The sequence below is a fragment of the Mastomys coucha genome, unplaced genomic scaffold, assembly GCF_008632895.1.
Source record: "Mastomys coucha isolate ucsf_1 unplaced genomic scaffold, UCSF_Mcou_1 pScaffold5, whole genome shotgun sequence".
NCBI classification, from domain to species: domain Eukaryota; kingdom Metazoa; phylum Chordata; class Mammalia; order Rodentia; family Muridae; genus Mastomys; species Mastomys coucha.
The window spans coordinates 12,386,024-12,403,290 of NW_022196911.1; the positions used below are offsets into that span (position 1 = coordinate 12,386,024).

Below are 17,267 nucleotides of genomic sequence, written 5' to 3' on the forward strand. Positions count from 1 at the left end.
ACACACACATTGCTCTGTAGCTTGTACACATGCGTTACCAATGGCCGGAGTGGTGCTGGTGATTTGAGATGGTGTGAAAGTGAAAGTGTCTTATTAAAACATTTCACAAATATTCAGGCTTGTTTGAGTGTGTTTATAATAGTTTTCTAGGGCAGTCTCTCCTGGAGGCTCCTGGCCAGGGTGGGTGATCTGGGGGAAAGTCAGGAAGTTTGGTAGACAGTATCTTCCTTTGAACTTGGTCAGAGTTATGAGACTGGTAACTTGCTAAAGCGTTTTAAGTGAGAATCTAGAGCAGGCATCAGCAACCACGGTTATCCCTGCAGGACATGGCTGCCTTCATTTGTGGACACTCTATGAGAGCAGAGTGCTGGGCTCCTGAAGCAAAACTTCTCACCATTGTGTCCTTCAGAACAGAGGGTTTGCTGTCCCCTGACCTGAGGAGAAGGTTTCTGAAAACAAAGACTGAGTTCCCCAGAATCAGGCACAGACCCACGGACCTGGCTTCTCTTGCTTACCCATGCTGTTCAAGAACCATCTAGCCCTTGCTTCTGGGCTGTAGTCCCCACCAAAGGCACATTTCATTTATCCACACTCCACTTAATGGTCGGCATCATTTGTTAATAGCTAGTTACTGGCTGTTTCAAGTAAGGCTGTTGGGGTGGGGGGGGGCGTGTTGTAGCTGAGTCTTTAGACAAATGATTTCATCTCCCTTGGAGTGTCTATGTAGGAGGAGGGCAGACTGGTGGATCGCTCATGGTCAGAACTGTACCTCTGTTTTCCTAAGAGGCTGCTTATCATCTACTCTCACCAGCGAAGCACAAGGTCATGCCACCATCTTTGCCCTTTCCACCCTGATGCCAATCTTAAGATCTCAGCTGCTTGCCTGGTGCATACTAGAAGGTGACCCGTTTATTCTCCATGTGTTGTTGAGTGGCTATAAGTGCATCCTTTCTGGTGAAGCCTACATGCTCTGTCCTTTACAGGGCTGCCTTGCACAGCCTAGATATAAAGACAGTGACATCACATGCTTTGCCCGTCAGTATCCCCCTCAATCCATTGGCTGCATTTTCTATTTTCTCAACAGTCTTGACTCACAGACTTTACCTAAGGATTTTAAATGATGACGATTGATTTCAATATTTAGGCAGTCTAAGGACAAGCAAGCTTGCTTGGGGGGAAAAAAACTAAGGTTATTAGTATACTCAACTTGTTGGTAAAATATTAATACAGCTATGTTTCTATATGAGTCTTACATTATCTGACACCTATCATTAATCATAGGAAATGCTGCCAGCTGATTATACTTATTTAAAGTAACACTGTTACTGCATATCTGATATATTGCTGTAACAGCCTCACCATCTAAACACTGTTACTACATATCTGATATATTGCTGTAACAGCCTCACCATCTAAACACTGTTACTGCATATCTGATATATTGCTGTAACAGCCTCACCATCTAAACACTGTTACTGCATATCTGATATATTGCTGTAACAGCCTCACCATCTTTACCTTGTGACTTCCAACTTCAAAGAACCTAACAAAACTTATTCTTTGATTTCGAGTTCTCCAGAGTCTCACATGAATAACAAATCCTTAGTACCTCATCTTCATGCTACACTCGAGCAACATCCCAGCTGTGTGGCTCGCTCAGTTCCTACTCTGTGTGCAGCAAAGCTTCCAGAGCTCTTAGGAAAATTATCTGTAGTCCCAAGAAACGATTACAAATAGGCGTTCTCATACCAGTTAAAAGAAGATGAAACTATAGGACAAAGAAATCAAATAACTGACCCCGCTCCCCCTCATTCCATCTATAGTGGATAAATGACAGAGCCTTAGTTCAAAAACAGACGTGACAATCTAAAACCTATTTCCTTACCACTGTGTGGCAGCTGTAGGGCACATGGAGACAAGTAGCAATGGCATGAAATCATGACGTCCCAGCCCTAGCCCTAACCCCAGCCCCAGCCCCAGAAGCCCACAGCTGTCAGCTGACACTTGACACCCTGTGGAGCCCCCAGTGGGGAAGGCTGACCCTTGAATAGCCTCAGACCATCATTCTGAAAGTGTCTGAGGACACGGACCTCTGATAGCAGACTGGGACATTATGAACCAAGACTCCTTCAGAGGGGCTTCAGCCCCCTGGAATCTACCTCAAAGGAGAAAGGACAAGGGCGGAGCTCTCTGCCCACCTGTTAAAGCGAGGGTCCGCGTAGGCATCAGGAATGTTCAGGACTTCGCCCGTTCTTGCTACTTGACCAGCAATCCCTTTCTCGATGGAAAATCTGCAGAAACGAAAAAGGGAGGGCCGTGGTGATTAGTTAAAAGAGTTCTGAAGTGTTCCATTAGCATTCGATATTTGAATTGAGCCTCTTTTTAATTAGGAAATTAAATTTACATTTATGTATCCTGAATAATCTTATGAAATATGTACAAGTAAAGCAGAAAATTACCCTGCAGTGATCACTCAGAACATTGTCTTAAGATGTAACGCATAACAACTTGAGACTGTGTACGTGACCACAAACTGAAACTGAAAACTTTGCTGCTGATGCCTAGCCCTGCCTGACAACAATCTCCCTGTACAGCGGATCCTCTCGTCAGTTACAGCGTGTACATCTCCTTAGTAGACTTCTCCCACTGTGCTGCTGGGTTCACTTCCTTGAGTGCAGACAGCCCCGGCCCAGCTCTGTAGACCCGTTGTCTGTAACCCACGCACTACACAGAAACAGTACAAAGGTGTTTTCATGCCTCTACTGTGCTCGTTTTAAAAACAATCAGACTCTAAATATGAACTGATTGTACTTAGTTGTACTTTTGCAATAAAGCATCACATTGATCAATATTTTTCATGCTACTGTATTATAATCATAGGTCTGTTTATTTCAAAATTTAGCTAATTAAGAAACACATCAACAACTCATGCTAAGATTTTTCAGAAACTCAAAAGGGCATGGATCCAAGACAGAATAACAATATCCCGCAAAGGACCAACCCTGCGTGAAGTGCAAAGCTGCCAGCCTCCTTGTCTCCTTCATGCTTCAAGGAGCACAAATTAAACACCATGAGCCATGCCATAGGTATTCATGACATGCATCTGTCTAACTTGCTCTGAGAGCCTATGTATGGGGACTTCCCTTGAGCTTTTGGTGTGCTCCGTAGTGAGCACAAAGTGATGAATGGAGGTCAGCCTCAACTAGATCTCACAGAGCCAGACAGCCTGGTTCCCTCCACCCCCATTCCTGTGCTTGTAAAAATGAGCTAAGGTCTCCACAGTTAGGCCAGCGCCCGACGTGTGAGCCCAAACTTAAGCAAGAGAAACCAGGTGACTGTGACCAGACTGGCAAACCCAGAATATAACCAAACCAATAAGTGAACAAAATGTAAGATGCCCCACATACTCCCACAGTGCCCTCCACATCAGCATTATATGACTATGTAACCCGGGATCCGTCAACCTAGAAACAGCTGGAAGTGCCAGGGCCGAGCGGAGACAGCCTGTGGCTGCTCACTTTGTCCCCTGGCATTAGTTCCCCAACATGACAAAGTAGCCCAGTGAAAAAGCAGTTTTAGTGTTGAGATGTCTCTCTAGAGAGTTTTATAGTGGTGATTGGAAGGTTCAAATGGACAGAAAGCAAGAGGCCACCATTGACCTGTGCACATGACTCTCAACTCCTCCACCTTTAGTGCTCCTTGCAGGTTCCAGGTTGTGTCTAGACTGAGGCACCAGGACTTTACCAACATGTAAGGGCCATTTGCCCATTTCAATGACGGTAGATGGCCACTGAAGGCACAAAGAGGGCTTTCCTTTGTAAATGCAGCAGAAGGGTAGTTGGTTCAGCCTATGGCCAGGCCCTGAATTCAGGTGTTCAAGTCATTGATTTCCTCGCCTCTGGGCCGTTAGTCCTTATGGGTTGGGAAGGAGCAGGGGCTAAGTTGGTTAAATTCGCCCCGCTCCTAGACACAGGAGCCTGCCTGCTGCCGCTGGGGCGACCTTTACCTACCTGGGAGCACTAGTAAGTTTTTCCAACATGATTTCCAAAAGGACCGCCTCCGGAAGACGGCGTTTCCAGGAGTGACGCTAACGCTTCCTAGGTGTGGTTTCGCTGGCGCTGCAATGTCATTCCCAGAAGCACTACCTTCAGGAGGCGGGTCCTGGTGGGAGTGATACCACAGTATGACAAGTGTTGTCAGCGCACCTGTGAATTGGCACAGAGAGGTGCGGCAGGAGACCTGCACGTCTGCATCGGAGCCAGGAAGGTCGCTCTAGCTGTACCTGATCTCCTTGGTCTTCTTGAAGACGGGCTTCCCCTCCTTCTCCTCCCCAATGTCAAACAGGTCTGAGTACAGTTCCTTGTTCTTGTGGTCCACCTGGAAGAGCGCGCAGCGGTCGGCGTTCACTAGATTTTTTGCATATATCTGAGGTGGATGAGAAACCAGAGTCAGCCAGTGGGGAGCTGAAGATGGTTACAGTGTGCCTTAGCATGGATGCATTTTTACTTCAGCTACACTGTACCGGGGAGGAAGTCAGGACTGTGAATAGAGGTACGTAGATTATGAAGCAGAACGGAAGTTACGTGTAAGTCTGTCTGCGTGCTGATCCCAGCACATGCCAACAAGCACAGTTCATGAGCACCCATGTTCCTACTGATCTTGAAATATTAGAGCACTTCCTATGAGCTGCTGACCAGCTAGTGGCATCCCTTACTGAGAATCCTCAAGCTCTCTGAGCTCTTCCTGCCAGGAGCCTATCAGGATGTTCCTGGTGCCTCGGTCTGTCTCCACCAGCTGTGGCCAACACCCACTCAGTCTGCTGGATGTCTGTGAACAGTGACTGTAAGTAATATGAGATCATCCACACCTCTAATCTCCTCATTCTGAAGGCAGAAGCAGGCAGATCTCTGGTTTCTGGCCCAGCCGGGGCTACACAGTAAGCCACTGACTAAACAAGAAATACATGAGACACAGACTGGCCAGCACAAAGAGATGGCTTTCCAAGCTCAAGAGCAGGAAAGTTCCTAGCCTCTTCTTGCCTCTCAGATTTTTCTACCTCAGGCTTCAATGGTGGAAGAAGGGCCGGTGGGGATCAGAGTCCCAGGACCCTGAGAGGCAGGACCCCCTCGAGGCTAAGAAACCACACAAATCTTGGTCCTAAGAGCTGGGGGTGTCGTTCAGTTGCAAGAGCACTACCAAGCACATCTAGGCTGAGTGCTAAATAGACACTGCTCTTGTGAGGGAGGCCAGGCTGGCTAGTGGGCTTCACTTGTTCCAATTATTTACACTAGCAGTCCGCTCTCCACCGACAGAGTGGCTTCAAAAACAACCAAGCCAAGTAAGTGTGTCACTATGTTTATCTCAACGAAGAAGAATTACAGATCTAACTGTTTCTATTTCCCTTTTTAGGAATCCATGAGTGTTAGTCTGTGCAGATACATGAGAGTGACCACTGAGGTCAAAAGAGTGCCGGAGTCACAGACCACTGTGAGCTACCAGAGAGAACTGTACACTGAGTTGTGTACACTGAGAACTGTACTCCGAGAGCAGCATGCGACCTTCACTACCGAGGTATCTCCCACTAGCCCCTCATTCTTATTTATTCATCTTTCTTAACACTTCTATATTTTGTTTGTTGTCATTTTTAGCCTGTCTCCCAGGAGCCTTTTATAAGCATCTTCCCCCTCGTACTTATCCTAACATTTCCTATTGTTTCTAATCTTCATGCCCGCATGCTTTCCCTCCCATTCATACTCAGTCCCCCTTCTTCTTTCCCCAGTCAGTTCTCTTCCCACTTTGTAACTGTGGCTATCATTCCACAGTGCCACCAACCACATTTCTGCCAGTGGCAGTCTGATGCCTCTGTAGCTGGAGCACGTCAGCATGTGAGCCTCACACTATGTGCAGCCATGCAACACTCAGTCAGGACCCTCAGCCTTCCCCTAAACAGTTGTGAAGACTAGGACACTATGTAAGATAAAGCAAGCAGGAAACCCTGGGAAAGGAAGGCCTGGAGGGACACCCATATCCTAATTGATGGGGGAGGCGGGGGGATGAGGAGGCAAAAAAGCAAAGAGAAACTGAAAAATGATAAAACAAGCCACTGCAGCTCCACCAGCTACCAGTTCCCCAGTGTGCAGATGGAAGGTAACAGGGTAGCTGAAATGCTCAGAAAATATTTTAGGGTTTACTTCCAAAAGCCATCAGTGATCAGATGTGGGGCTGAAATAACCAGCTGGTCAAAGGGGTGGGACAAAAAGCTCACAAAGTGGGTAAAAGATGAGTGACATGTAGGAAGGACAGAGTCATGGAAGGAAAACACAATAAGGAAGCAGGTGCTGGGAAAGAACCCAACATAGAAATAAGAGTTAGCCACCAAATAGAAACAGTGGAGCATGCCATCGACTCTCACGACCGACAGAGGGAAGCATGAAGTTGGGCAGCAAGGAGTAGGGGCTGGGTGGACAGACACAGTTAGAAAAACTCAGACACAACTGAGTGACTGAGCATGGCTGAGAACTCTGGAATTTCTGGAAGAGGCTGGACCTGAGAGCCCATGCGTTTGAAGAAGAGCTGAGTCAGGCATCTCCAGATGCAGATGGTGTGGCCATGGGAGTTACCACAGAAAATTTCTCAGGGTACCCGCTTTCAGGAGAGGAATGCTGAAATGTAACTCAAGTAGACTGAACTTTAGCGTCAGCATCCAGTGGGGCTTCCTAACGTGCCTTGTACAAGAAGTACCTTGGAGACCAGGAAGCAGAAACCAAGCTTTTCCCAAAAAGGACTGTTTAAGTAAGTCTGTTCTGATGCCCTCCCCAGATTATAGCAGTGGTGAAGAAATGCCAGGGGGAATCTCAGAGCACCATAGTTTGTATAAATTAACAGAGTGTATTCTCCTAATATACACAAATGTCACACCATGAATGAAGTCTAAGGGATAAGGGTTTAAAGAAAATCATGGCCAAAGCTAAAAAAGACCTACCATGATGTGTTCAAGTAGAGAGTCTATGGCAACTATGTTATCAAAGTATGTCCTGAAAAAGAAAATACAGAAGATGAATCCCATGAGTAACCTTACTGCTATCACAGTGCATGTTAAACTCTGAACACAGCATATGGGTTCCAATTGTAAATAAATGGATATACATGTAATTTGATATTTTTTTGTTTTCTTTCAGAAGCAATAAACATTTTTTTTTAAATCAATGAACCATTATCACTGCCTTAGTACAGACTAAATGCAATGGAGTCATCCATGAATTATATTATTGCTCAGTTGAGAGGTAGGGGAAAAGCTGTAATGAGAGTTAACTGGGATTTGATTCAGGTCAACCAAACCTAATGTTCTCATGAATGGTCTCAAGGGAAAAAAAACTTTAAATTTATTAAATCTGCCAATATAGTTAGAATACACATGGTCGCTGAGGAAAAAAATGGAGAAGGTAGAAGCTAAACCATACCAAGACACCAGAACTGACCAGAGATGAAGCTTCATACTGCAAGTGGTCAGTGACCTGCATTGTTTCATTTAACTAAAGTAAAACACAGGCTCAGAAGCAGGAGTGTGCTATGGAGGCAGGGAGACAGCTGCTAAGATGTCTTGAATCCCAAAGATTCCCTAACAACTGGCCATCACAGGACTCATTAGAGAACACACGATATGGGGTCTGCTGTCTTTGTGAAGGTTTCAGCCCTGCTCTGAAATTAGTCTGGCATACAGTGATACCACAATACAGTCTCCTTAGATTGAGGACAGTTTGGCTCAATGCTTCCCTGCATTGTGAACTCAGTCCTGCATAGGAGAAGGAAGCCCTGGGGTGACCCAGCTTCCTACTGGAACAGAAGGGCAGGAGGCCATGGAATGTCACATAGGGATTTAGATAGCTTTGGAACACTTTTAAAATATGCAAATGTTCCCTTTCTCTGGTCTCTGAAGTAGCTTCAGCATTGCCCCGTCACATTTCACAGGGTTTAACTATTTGAAAGTAGAGCTGACTGAGTGATCATTAAAACTACTTCGGCCTCTAATTTCAGATTCCAAAGAACAGCTGCAAAATGAGCTAGCAACTCACAGTCTGAGTATTCTGTAGCGCTCCAGCACGTGCTGGTGAGGAGTTAGGAAGTGCCACAGCAGGGACAAGAGCAGCTAGGGCTGGCAACAGTGCTGCTGGAGGCCAGGGAGGAGTGGCTGTGTCCTATGTCATCCCGGTCGCCTTGCCCCCCACCCCCGGCTTTAGGGAACTCTGGTAGGAGGGCATGACCTGGATGACCATGTCCGGGACTTTAAGGTTTTGGTTCTTAATGAGGTAGGTTGTCCCCCTGATGTAGCAACCCGGAGTTTAATAAATACCTTTAATGGCTTCTACTACCAACCCAAGGGAGATGATCTAGACCAAGCTTCCAGGAAATGGGACTGTTTTCTCAAAATCACCTCCAAGACACTTTACACAGAAAGGCATTATTAACAATACTGGGCAAAGAGACATTATTAGAAAAAGACAGAGCACACATCCTGGGAAAAGGTAGAGAGATCAGAGGCAACATATTCTAAGAGGGTCTATTTACAAAATAAATGTCACATAAAGACAACCATGTATGCATCTGTCATCTTTAACATACAAGCTGATTGTGGAGAAAGATGCAATTCTATAATCCACACGTGACTAATGACTTTTCCCAGGATGCTTGCCCATGCAGCGGATGGAGATGTGTTACCATCAGGACCTGCACTTTATGTCCCTTATCACCAAACCTGGGAGAAGTCCAGGAAAACACTTACTTTGATACATCAAGCAGGAAGTCATTCAGTTCGGTCTGTTTGGCGAGACCTCGGCACACCTGCCACATATACAATGGTTGTTAGTTATTCAAGAGCTCTCTGCTGGCTGGAACCGAACCCAGAGCACTGTTAACACTGGCACCTGTCAGCCTTACTGCCGGAAAAGAGCAACAGGCTAAAGTGTTTGAGAGAACCTTATGTTTGTTATCTCACTGGAGCATGGCACAGCTCTGTGATCTGGGACAGATACAAGGTCCTCCCTGACTGAGTGACACATCTACTCCTACTTCTAAACCTTTTCATCTGGCACATACATCGTGGGCCAAGGAGAATCTTCTACTCATGGCCCCACCCTGCAATTGCGCTTTTCTTCTTGTCCTGAAAAAATACAACCTCTATGTATGTATAATGAGGCTTAACATGGTTTACAAGTGAATGTAAGGGATCTAGTAGATGAAATGGTTCAGATATAGTACAGTACCCAAGAGGTCACTTGCTAGCCTCACACCCAGCCCACACTACCATTTGCCTTGTGATGTCCTCACAAGAACTCCCCAGACTCACCTGCACCTGGTGTATTGCTACGGAAGCCCAAGCAAGATTGGCTGTTGCAACCTACAAAACATACACATACACATATCAGGCAACCTTGATCTTGGATCTGCAGGTTTGCACAGCAAGCCATGTGGCCAGCGTGTATCATCTTGTTTTAATATTAAACAATTACTTTTTAATTTAGCAAGAAATTCAACAGAAAACATCTCTAATTGCCTTTTTCAGGCTGGTGTGGGATCCCTAAAAGGGAAAAATTCCGTGTGCACACCCCATGCATTTGAGGACTTAAACTTATATTCCAATTGTGTTTTTACTTTTATTTCTGTGTGTGTCACGTGTGCCTGGAGCACAGCTATTAGGCTAGATTTGATGGACAGAGTCTCAGGGGCCCACCTGTCTCCTGCTCCCCAGGACTAGTGACTACAGAGATTTACATTGCCACACTTGGCTTTTTAGAGGGGTTCCAGGGAACCCACTTTCATGCTGCCCATTGAGTCATCCTCCCCAGCCCATATTCCCCTTCTGTCACTGGTTTCCACTTTACACATCTTTGCTGGGCATAAAGTATTAGTTCCAGGTACAGTTCCAGAGGAGGGAATAAGACCAAGGCTGGACAGGAAGGAAGTGTCCCGTGCAATTGAAAGGAGAGTAGTGGGTGCCGTGGGTGCTGTGGGTGCACATGGCAGGACAGAAGGAAGGACCTGACAGGTTTCATGGCAGGAGGCACTCAGGGCACTAGGTGTGAGGTGACAGGGCCTGCTCCCTCCATGGCACAGGGAGGCAAGACTTCTTCCCAGGGGGCTGGGTGTGGAAGAAGTGAGGGGCAGCCCAAGAAACTAGAAGTAGATCATTCAGGAAGAGGGTGGAGCCAGACCTCGAGGGACCTGGTCCATCCAGCACAGGAGAGGTACCAAGTGCTGGTAGTGTGTGACTTCAGTGTCAATGAGTCAACTCCAAAAATGCACCCCATAAAGAGAGATCAGAGACTGGAATGCTCATGTAACTTAAGAAGAAAACACATCTAGGGAAGACACAAGGCAACTGGGATGCCATCCTGTTCCTTGGCTGGATATGCACCAAAGCACATTTTTGTTGTTGTTGTTGTTGTTAAGATATTTTTATACAGGAAAAAGAAAAGCCGAAACAGTGTACTTCTGATTTAGCCAGTCTTCTCTAAAAACAGCTGCTCAAGAAAGCCGTTTTTTAAGAACACTGCTATTCGTAGCCGGACACAGTCAGGCAGATAGTGACTTGGAGATCCATGCATGTTGTCAACACTGGTAGGGGCCACCAACCAAGGGAAGAGGACAGAAGGTGCAGAGAGCAGGGTCGGAGCCTCACCTCCTGATGGCTGAGGCAGAAGGCCTCTTTGCCCCAGTGCCTGTACAGTTCAAGGATGCCAATCAAGTCTCCGATGGCAGTGACAATGGGCAAGCAAAGCACAGACTGGATTCGGGTTCCTGATTGTAAGCCAGTGCCTCGTGGAAATCGCTCGTCCTGGAAATCAAGCAAGGAAAGCCTGGAACGTCAGTGCCTCTCAGCTTTTGCATGCACATGTTTTATGAGGGACAGCGGATGCCAGCATCATGTGACCGTAAGAACACTTTTCAGCACGTCTGGCACTCGCTCCCTCCTCCTCTGCTGGAACCACCCCAGGCTTCCCAGGTGAACACAGCAGAGAAAGCACAGGCAAACCCACACATGAAGACAGGTGCATGCAAACACGCCTTCTCTTCTGTTTTTAAAGTCCTGCTAACCATGTCCCGAGTTGAGCCTCAAGGGTCCATGCCATGGCATTGAGACAAAGGTTCTCAGTTAGTTACTAATCACCACAGGGAAGATGGGTTCAGCCTGAACGATGTTCTCTCTCAGCTAAAATTCCAGCAAGCCAGTACAGAGCCATGGGAAGGGTTGATATGAAGACGGCAGTTGTGTGTGTTCACTTCCTCCCATCTACGGGACACTAACGGGACACATCAGACCCTCCCTGAATCAAGGGCAATATGAAAGTGTTCCTGTGGCTTTGAGCTTCTGAAAGCCTGTGCTCAGAACCGTACGTTTTCAAAGGAGAATCCACAGAGCATCTACTCTCGCTTCCTTCTCTTTCCTCATTATAGACCCTTTTTTCTTTCCTGCTTTCTTTCCTTCCTCCTTTCTTCTCTTACTTCCTTTTTTCTTTCTTTTCTTCCTCCTCCCTTCCTTTCTTCTTTCCTTTCTTTCCTCCAATAAAGCAATAGTAAGTTTGTTCTAGGTAAGTCATTGTCAGGAAAAAAAAAATCATATTTCAAGTCTCCATCAGCTTAGCACTTTCCCAAAGCTAACTCCCCCACATATGTCATTGCCTGTATTTGTCCCCTGTGAGGCCTACACCCCCCTGCAGTGACATTCACCAGACATCTGCCTGAACACACTTGACAGACTATGCTAAGGATCTGTCTGCCATCCCTCTTGGCAGCCACATCTTTTCTAGCACTCTCTGACACTGAGGAGACTCAGCCGGGGCCTCAGGCCTGTGCATGCGATTGCTATTCTGGAATAAGGGGAAGGCAGTGAGTTCGATGTCTACGGTGGGCTTTTAACTTTCTACTCCTCTTCTCATCGGACCCTGCCAGGCTGTCCTCACAGGTGGGGAGTGGGAGACGCCAACAAGGTCACTGGAGACCAGTCACACCTAACTCATGGCCAGCTGACTTCTGTCTTACGTTACCCAGAAACCTACAGCCCACCTCAACAAAATGGCCATCCATAGATGCCTGAGAACTGAGCACTGCAGGGAGCCATTCAGATGGGGTGGTCAGTCCTGCATCTGTGTCAACGTGAATTACCAAGAGGTGCTGCACCAGCTACTTTACATGGATATAAACTTCTTTTTTTTTTTTTTTCTGTTTAACCATCTGTTGAAATAAGGGCTCTATATCACAGGGACTACCACTGGTGTAACTTTCTGAATAAGAGGGTTAAACTCTAAGTCTATTCATTTATTGATCTGTATCTCCATTTAATGCTTTTATAGTTAATCATGAAACCACTTGAATGACAAGACCAAAATGAAGTATATCATCTTTCTTAATTAAGTCCTTGGACCACCAGGGTCAAAGCACCTTACCCCAAGGATGTCCTCTACCAGCAGCGTCTTCCTAGATTTGGCCACATAGGCAGAGATGGTGGTTCCCTGTGTGATGGGCCCTGCGGGGATGAGCCGGGGTTGACCTTCCTTCATTCCGGGTGGTGTGAACACACACAGACTCTGGGAAGAAGAAAAGACAACTTTTTTTTTTAGATGGCCTCCTCTATCTTACCTGATATCAGCAAGACTCCAGAGCACTACCTAACTAGGTCCCGTGAAATCTGGGAGCCAATCACACGACAAGACATGGGGTGATGCAAGGATCTTCAAAGGGGGCAGCCTGGAGCCTAATATGGGAAGATTCATATTCCTGCTTCACACAGAAGGCAGGTTTAAGATCAGAACTCACAAGCATACAGGCACACACACACACACACACACACACACTCTCTCAAGTTAGCCTCCTCCTCTGAGTGAGACACGCCGTGGAAAAAAGGATGGCATCATGCTATTGGACTCTAGACTCTGCGACATCAAGTGACCAATGCTGAGCCCAGGGCCAGTGATGTCATTGCCTTTCTAGCGTTCTCAGAGCACTGCTTGATGACCCTGTCAATGATGATGCTTACCATAGAACTACACATTTTGGAGGACAATGAATTAAGAACGCTCTGGGCCCACTACCAAGTCATGGCTAGTCTTTGTGATTTCATGTCATCAAGTGACTCTGGGTTAAGCAAGCATTTTGTTTTGTTTTGTTTTGTTTTGCTTTGCTTTTATCCATTCTCAAAAGTATTAGGAGCAATCATTTTGACAAATCTATCCATAGTTTAAATTATTTTCCACTTAATAAAAATGTTTAAATTATTCTCTAATTAGCAAAGTTGTATCATGATTATCCACAAATCTGGAAGTATTCAATAGGTCCTATCTTACTTTTACCTTAAAGATAAAGCGGCTGTGTCAGCTGACCCATGCAACCAACTACTTCGATGTTAGCCCCATGCCCACTGAGGCAAGCACTGAACATGGTTGACTTATCTGCCTCTATGTGTTTTCCAAGCTTCCCACCATCAGAGGAGTCTCTTTGAAAGAACATTTTACTCACAGGACAAGGAATTCTATAAGCTGGAACTTCTGAGTTAAGACAACTGGAAGGGAGTGGGGAGACAGGGAAAACAAGGGAGGAGGGAAGGAGAGAGAAGAGGAGAAAGGGAGGGAGGGAGGGAGGGAGGGAGGGAGGGAGGGAGGGGAATTCCATTCAGGACTTGAATAAAGTGTATGTAGAAGAGAAATTCAAATAGTTGTTAAAGGGTGAAGCCTGATATCTTACACACAAGAACACACTTAGAGACCAAAAATACGGATCTTTTTTTAAGAGGCTAGGAATGGGTACTAACTTACTATTAGCATGTGTTAGCTGCATGTAGTCCTGGGTCTTCTCAGTTCTGGCACAGTCATTACCAGCTCTGAGTCCTTGCTCCCTGCAGAAGCAGCTTCTCTGACCAAGGATGAAAGCTTTGAACTGTGAGTCTAAGCATCATTTGCAGAAGGCTGCTTTTTTGGTACCTTATATCTATCTAACAAAACAGCAGCAGCAGCAGCAGCTCCTCACCATGCCTAAGACCCAGCAGGTGGATAAGGTTGCTGCTAGCCTAACCCCTCCAGCAGCCTGCATTGCACTTGACCAGTGAAACCCAACCAGCAGGGAGCAAGCTTCCAGTTCAATTCCAACTCCATTTAATCTGTGTCTTAGGTGTCCTACCAGTTAGCTTTGGTGGGAAGCCAGCAACAGTAGCAAAGGGCTTCCTTGTTTGGGAGGCCTCTGGTTTCTCTCTGGCCAAGAATTCACAGGGAGGTAGCTCACCCCTGAGGTGCCACTGTGCTTAAACTTAGTATAATAATCTTACTATCCAGGGAGACGTGTTGGTGTATTAGCATTTAAGGAGGAAGGCTACCATCAGCTCTAGAAGTTATAGATGAGTCAGTTATCACACTCTTCTTTAGACAGGAGTAAAGAATGATGGATGAAGGAGAGGAAGAGGTGGTTGCAAGAAAAAAAAAGACCACAATGTATTCAACAGGTTAAAAAAAGAAAGAAAGAAACAGAATAGACAGTAACTTTTCACATTGTGGAAAGTCAGTCATGAGACCAGTTCTGGGCACCTGTCCTTTCCCCCATCAAAGACAGGACACGAAGGGAGAGACTTGGGTTTAACTAAGTGATTAGATAAAGAATGTACTCTAAGCGATAAGAGAAAGAACGGTTCTAGGCTAGCAAGCTCCCAAATGAAGCTTTGCATTTTCTACTTTGTTTTATGTTGTAGTTGCTCAATCTGAAGGTATACAATGTATGGATTTTGAGACTTAACAACATATTTAGTTGTCAAAGTCCCGAACTCACAGATCTTACACATTCCTGTGCTACCAGACAGCCACCTGCAGAGGGTGATGTAGAGACTAAGAAAGATGTAAAAGACTCCAGTAACCAGGGGGTTAGGGGTGGGGGCACCGAAAGCCATCCCATAGAGAACACTTGCTCTGAAGGCTACAGAATATTCGAGTATTTGCTACAATTTGGAAACTCCGTGGGGAGAATTATGAAAGGGTAATTCTTTATGATGGAGATTATACTGGATTTACAAACAAGTTTGTGATTTCATGTGCTTGTGAGACAGAAATGTTCCTGATAAAAACCACTATTAGAATTTTGGAGACACTGTGATATGAGAAAGCCAAGGGCCCAAGGCCGTTTCTGCGCTGATTTTTCTCCTCTATGTGAGCAGCACCCCTTCCTTTTTCTTTTCTTATTTTTTCTTGCATGTGACTGTTGAGGAACATACCACAGTTGTATTTGGAGGGCACTGGACAATGGGTGGGAAAGAGATCTCCCCTTCCATCTTTATATGGGATTTGGACAGGGAGCTCAGGTGGACAGGCTTGGCAGCAAAAGTCCTGACTTGCTGAGCAGCCTCCATAGCTCTTTTTAACCCAACATGTATCACCTGTTCAAAAGCTCCCATTTTTTTTTTTTCTGATTACATGTCAAGCATAGGTGGAATGACCTGTTTGGGGACAGTACAATCTTCATGACTTTTTAAAGTCAAATGAAAGTGTAGGGACCTGCTACTACAAACAGAAAAAGTCAATGAAAGACTTCCATGATCAGGACTGAGCCTGATGCTTGGCCACCACTGGAGAAGCTCCATTGAATTATTGTATATCCCATAGAAACAGACCAGGGGAAAGGCCTGTAAACACGCATTTAACCGTGACAGAGCAAAGCAAATCTTGCCTTAGTTCTTAGTGTTTAAAAATAGTAATTCCTTTTGTGAAACTTTCTAAGCATTTTTCCTTGATGACTATGCTTTACTGTATTAATACACAATAGGTGGGAATAAGTACTAAAGAAATTAACCGAGGAAATGGAAGTTTTGTTTTTCAAGATTGATTTAATTTTTGAGCTAAGGATGTGACTAGGTTGTTTGCATTATTAAGATAGTAAAATGCTATCTTTGGTTTTTCATTGATTAATACCACCAGACAATTTTTATATACTTACATATATTTATATCTAATTTCTTATAACATTGAGTATGGGCTTCTCTAAGATTAATTCCTACATTAACTATATACAAATCTAAGCAACATTTATGGCACAAGAATGCTTCAGAAGTTAGAAATCTAAATATAAGGAAAGGCCCAACACCCTAGACCTCACCCTCCTTCCCCTCCAGGGTGACTTGACTGACTGCCACCTGAACTGGGATATGCCAGGGACCAACAGGGATGAGCAGAAGAGCTAGCTCTCCAGTTAAAGTGATACCCCCAACCGGGCAATATTTGTGTGATAAAAGCATATATAGATATAGATAGATTAGATAGATAATTTAAACTAGACCAGATTGGTACTAATAATCTGAATTCAAGGAAGAGATGAAACCATGATGATTTTATATATATATATACATATATATATAATCATCTATATAGTATATATATACTATATATATAGTATATATATATAATTATATGTAGTATATAGTATATACTATATTGTATATGGTATATATGTGGAGAAAAATAGTAGAAATGTACAAGTTAATAGATTAATATAATATAATTAATATAGTAATTATAAATTAACACAATTTATAAAAACACAATATCATTTACTGAGGAAGGGAAACCTGACCTGCTGATATCAACCAGTCTGTTTCAGTGGCAAATGTACACTGCAGACCTTTTCTCAGACACACACTTCAAAGATCACGTCACTTATGACACTTCCTTTTATTGTTGTTTTTTTTTTGTTGTTTTTGCTCTAGCCAGCTCAATTTTAAAACAATTTTTAACTGTATGTGTGTGTGTGTGTGGGGGGGGGGGGGTGCCTGTGGGAATACACAGGTTTAAAATACCCAGGCTTTGTGTTATTCCTTTGTGCCACTAGATGGCAGTGCTAGGAAGCAAATTCATATGGAGGCAATGGGACACAAGGAGTCAACTTTTGGAAATAACAGGGAAGGCAAAGAAAGGTACTTTTCAATACTGCTTAGAATTTATTCTACAGTTCAATGAAAAACATCACAACAATAGTAAACTGCCAGTGCTAAATATAAAAAAAAATACAGCACTTTCAGGTTGCAGCTTTATGTGCAAACATAAACACTGAGTTTCCCAGCTTTTCCATTTACCCCCAATTTATACCCAGGTAACAATGTTCTTTGAACTATATTCTTCATTGGTCTAGAGTACAATCTAATTAATAATAATAACCAGGAAAAGGACGTGGAGGAGGTAGAGGAGGGGGCAGGGGAAGAAGAGGGAGGAGGAGGAGGAGGAGGAGGAGGAGGAGGAGGAGGAGGA

The 17,267-nt window shown here is 44.8% G+C and overlaps 1 protein-coding gene across 7 annotated transcripts in view; it reads right to left on the reverse strand.

Moving 5' to 3' along the window:
- The window catches only part of Pde10a (phosphodiesterase 10A), a 459,546-nt gene that overhangs the window by 34,482 nt on the left and 407,797 nt on the right, over positions 1 to 17,267 (reverse strand). For all 7 annotated transcript variants that reach the window (XM_031351500.1, XM_031351507.1, XM_031351502.1 and 4 more), the window contains 7 exons: positions 12,441 to 12,581; positions 10,676 to 10,831; positions 9,344 to 9,394; positions 8,780 to 8,838; positions 6,983 to 7,034; positions 4,283 to 4,425; positions 2,199 to 2,291 (listed from right to left, as the gene is read on the reverse strand). In XM_031351500.1, coding sequence (XP_031207360.1) covers positions 2,199 to 2,291; positions 4,283 to 4,425; positions 6,983 to 7,034; positions 8,780 to 8,838; positions 9,344 to 9,394; positions 10,676 to 10,831; positions 12,441 to 12,581 — 695 coding nt within the window. The remainder of the gene's footprint in view (positions 1 to 2,198; positions 2,292 to 4,282; positions 4,426 to 6,982; positions 7,035 to 8,779; positions 8,839 to 9,343; positions 9,395 to 10,675; positions 10,832 to 12,440; positions 12,582 to 17,267) is intronic.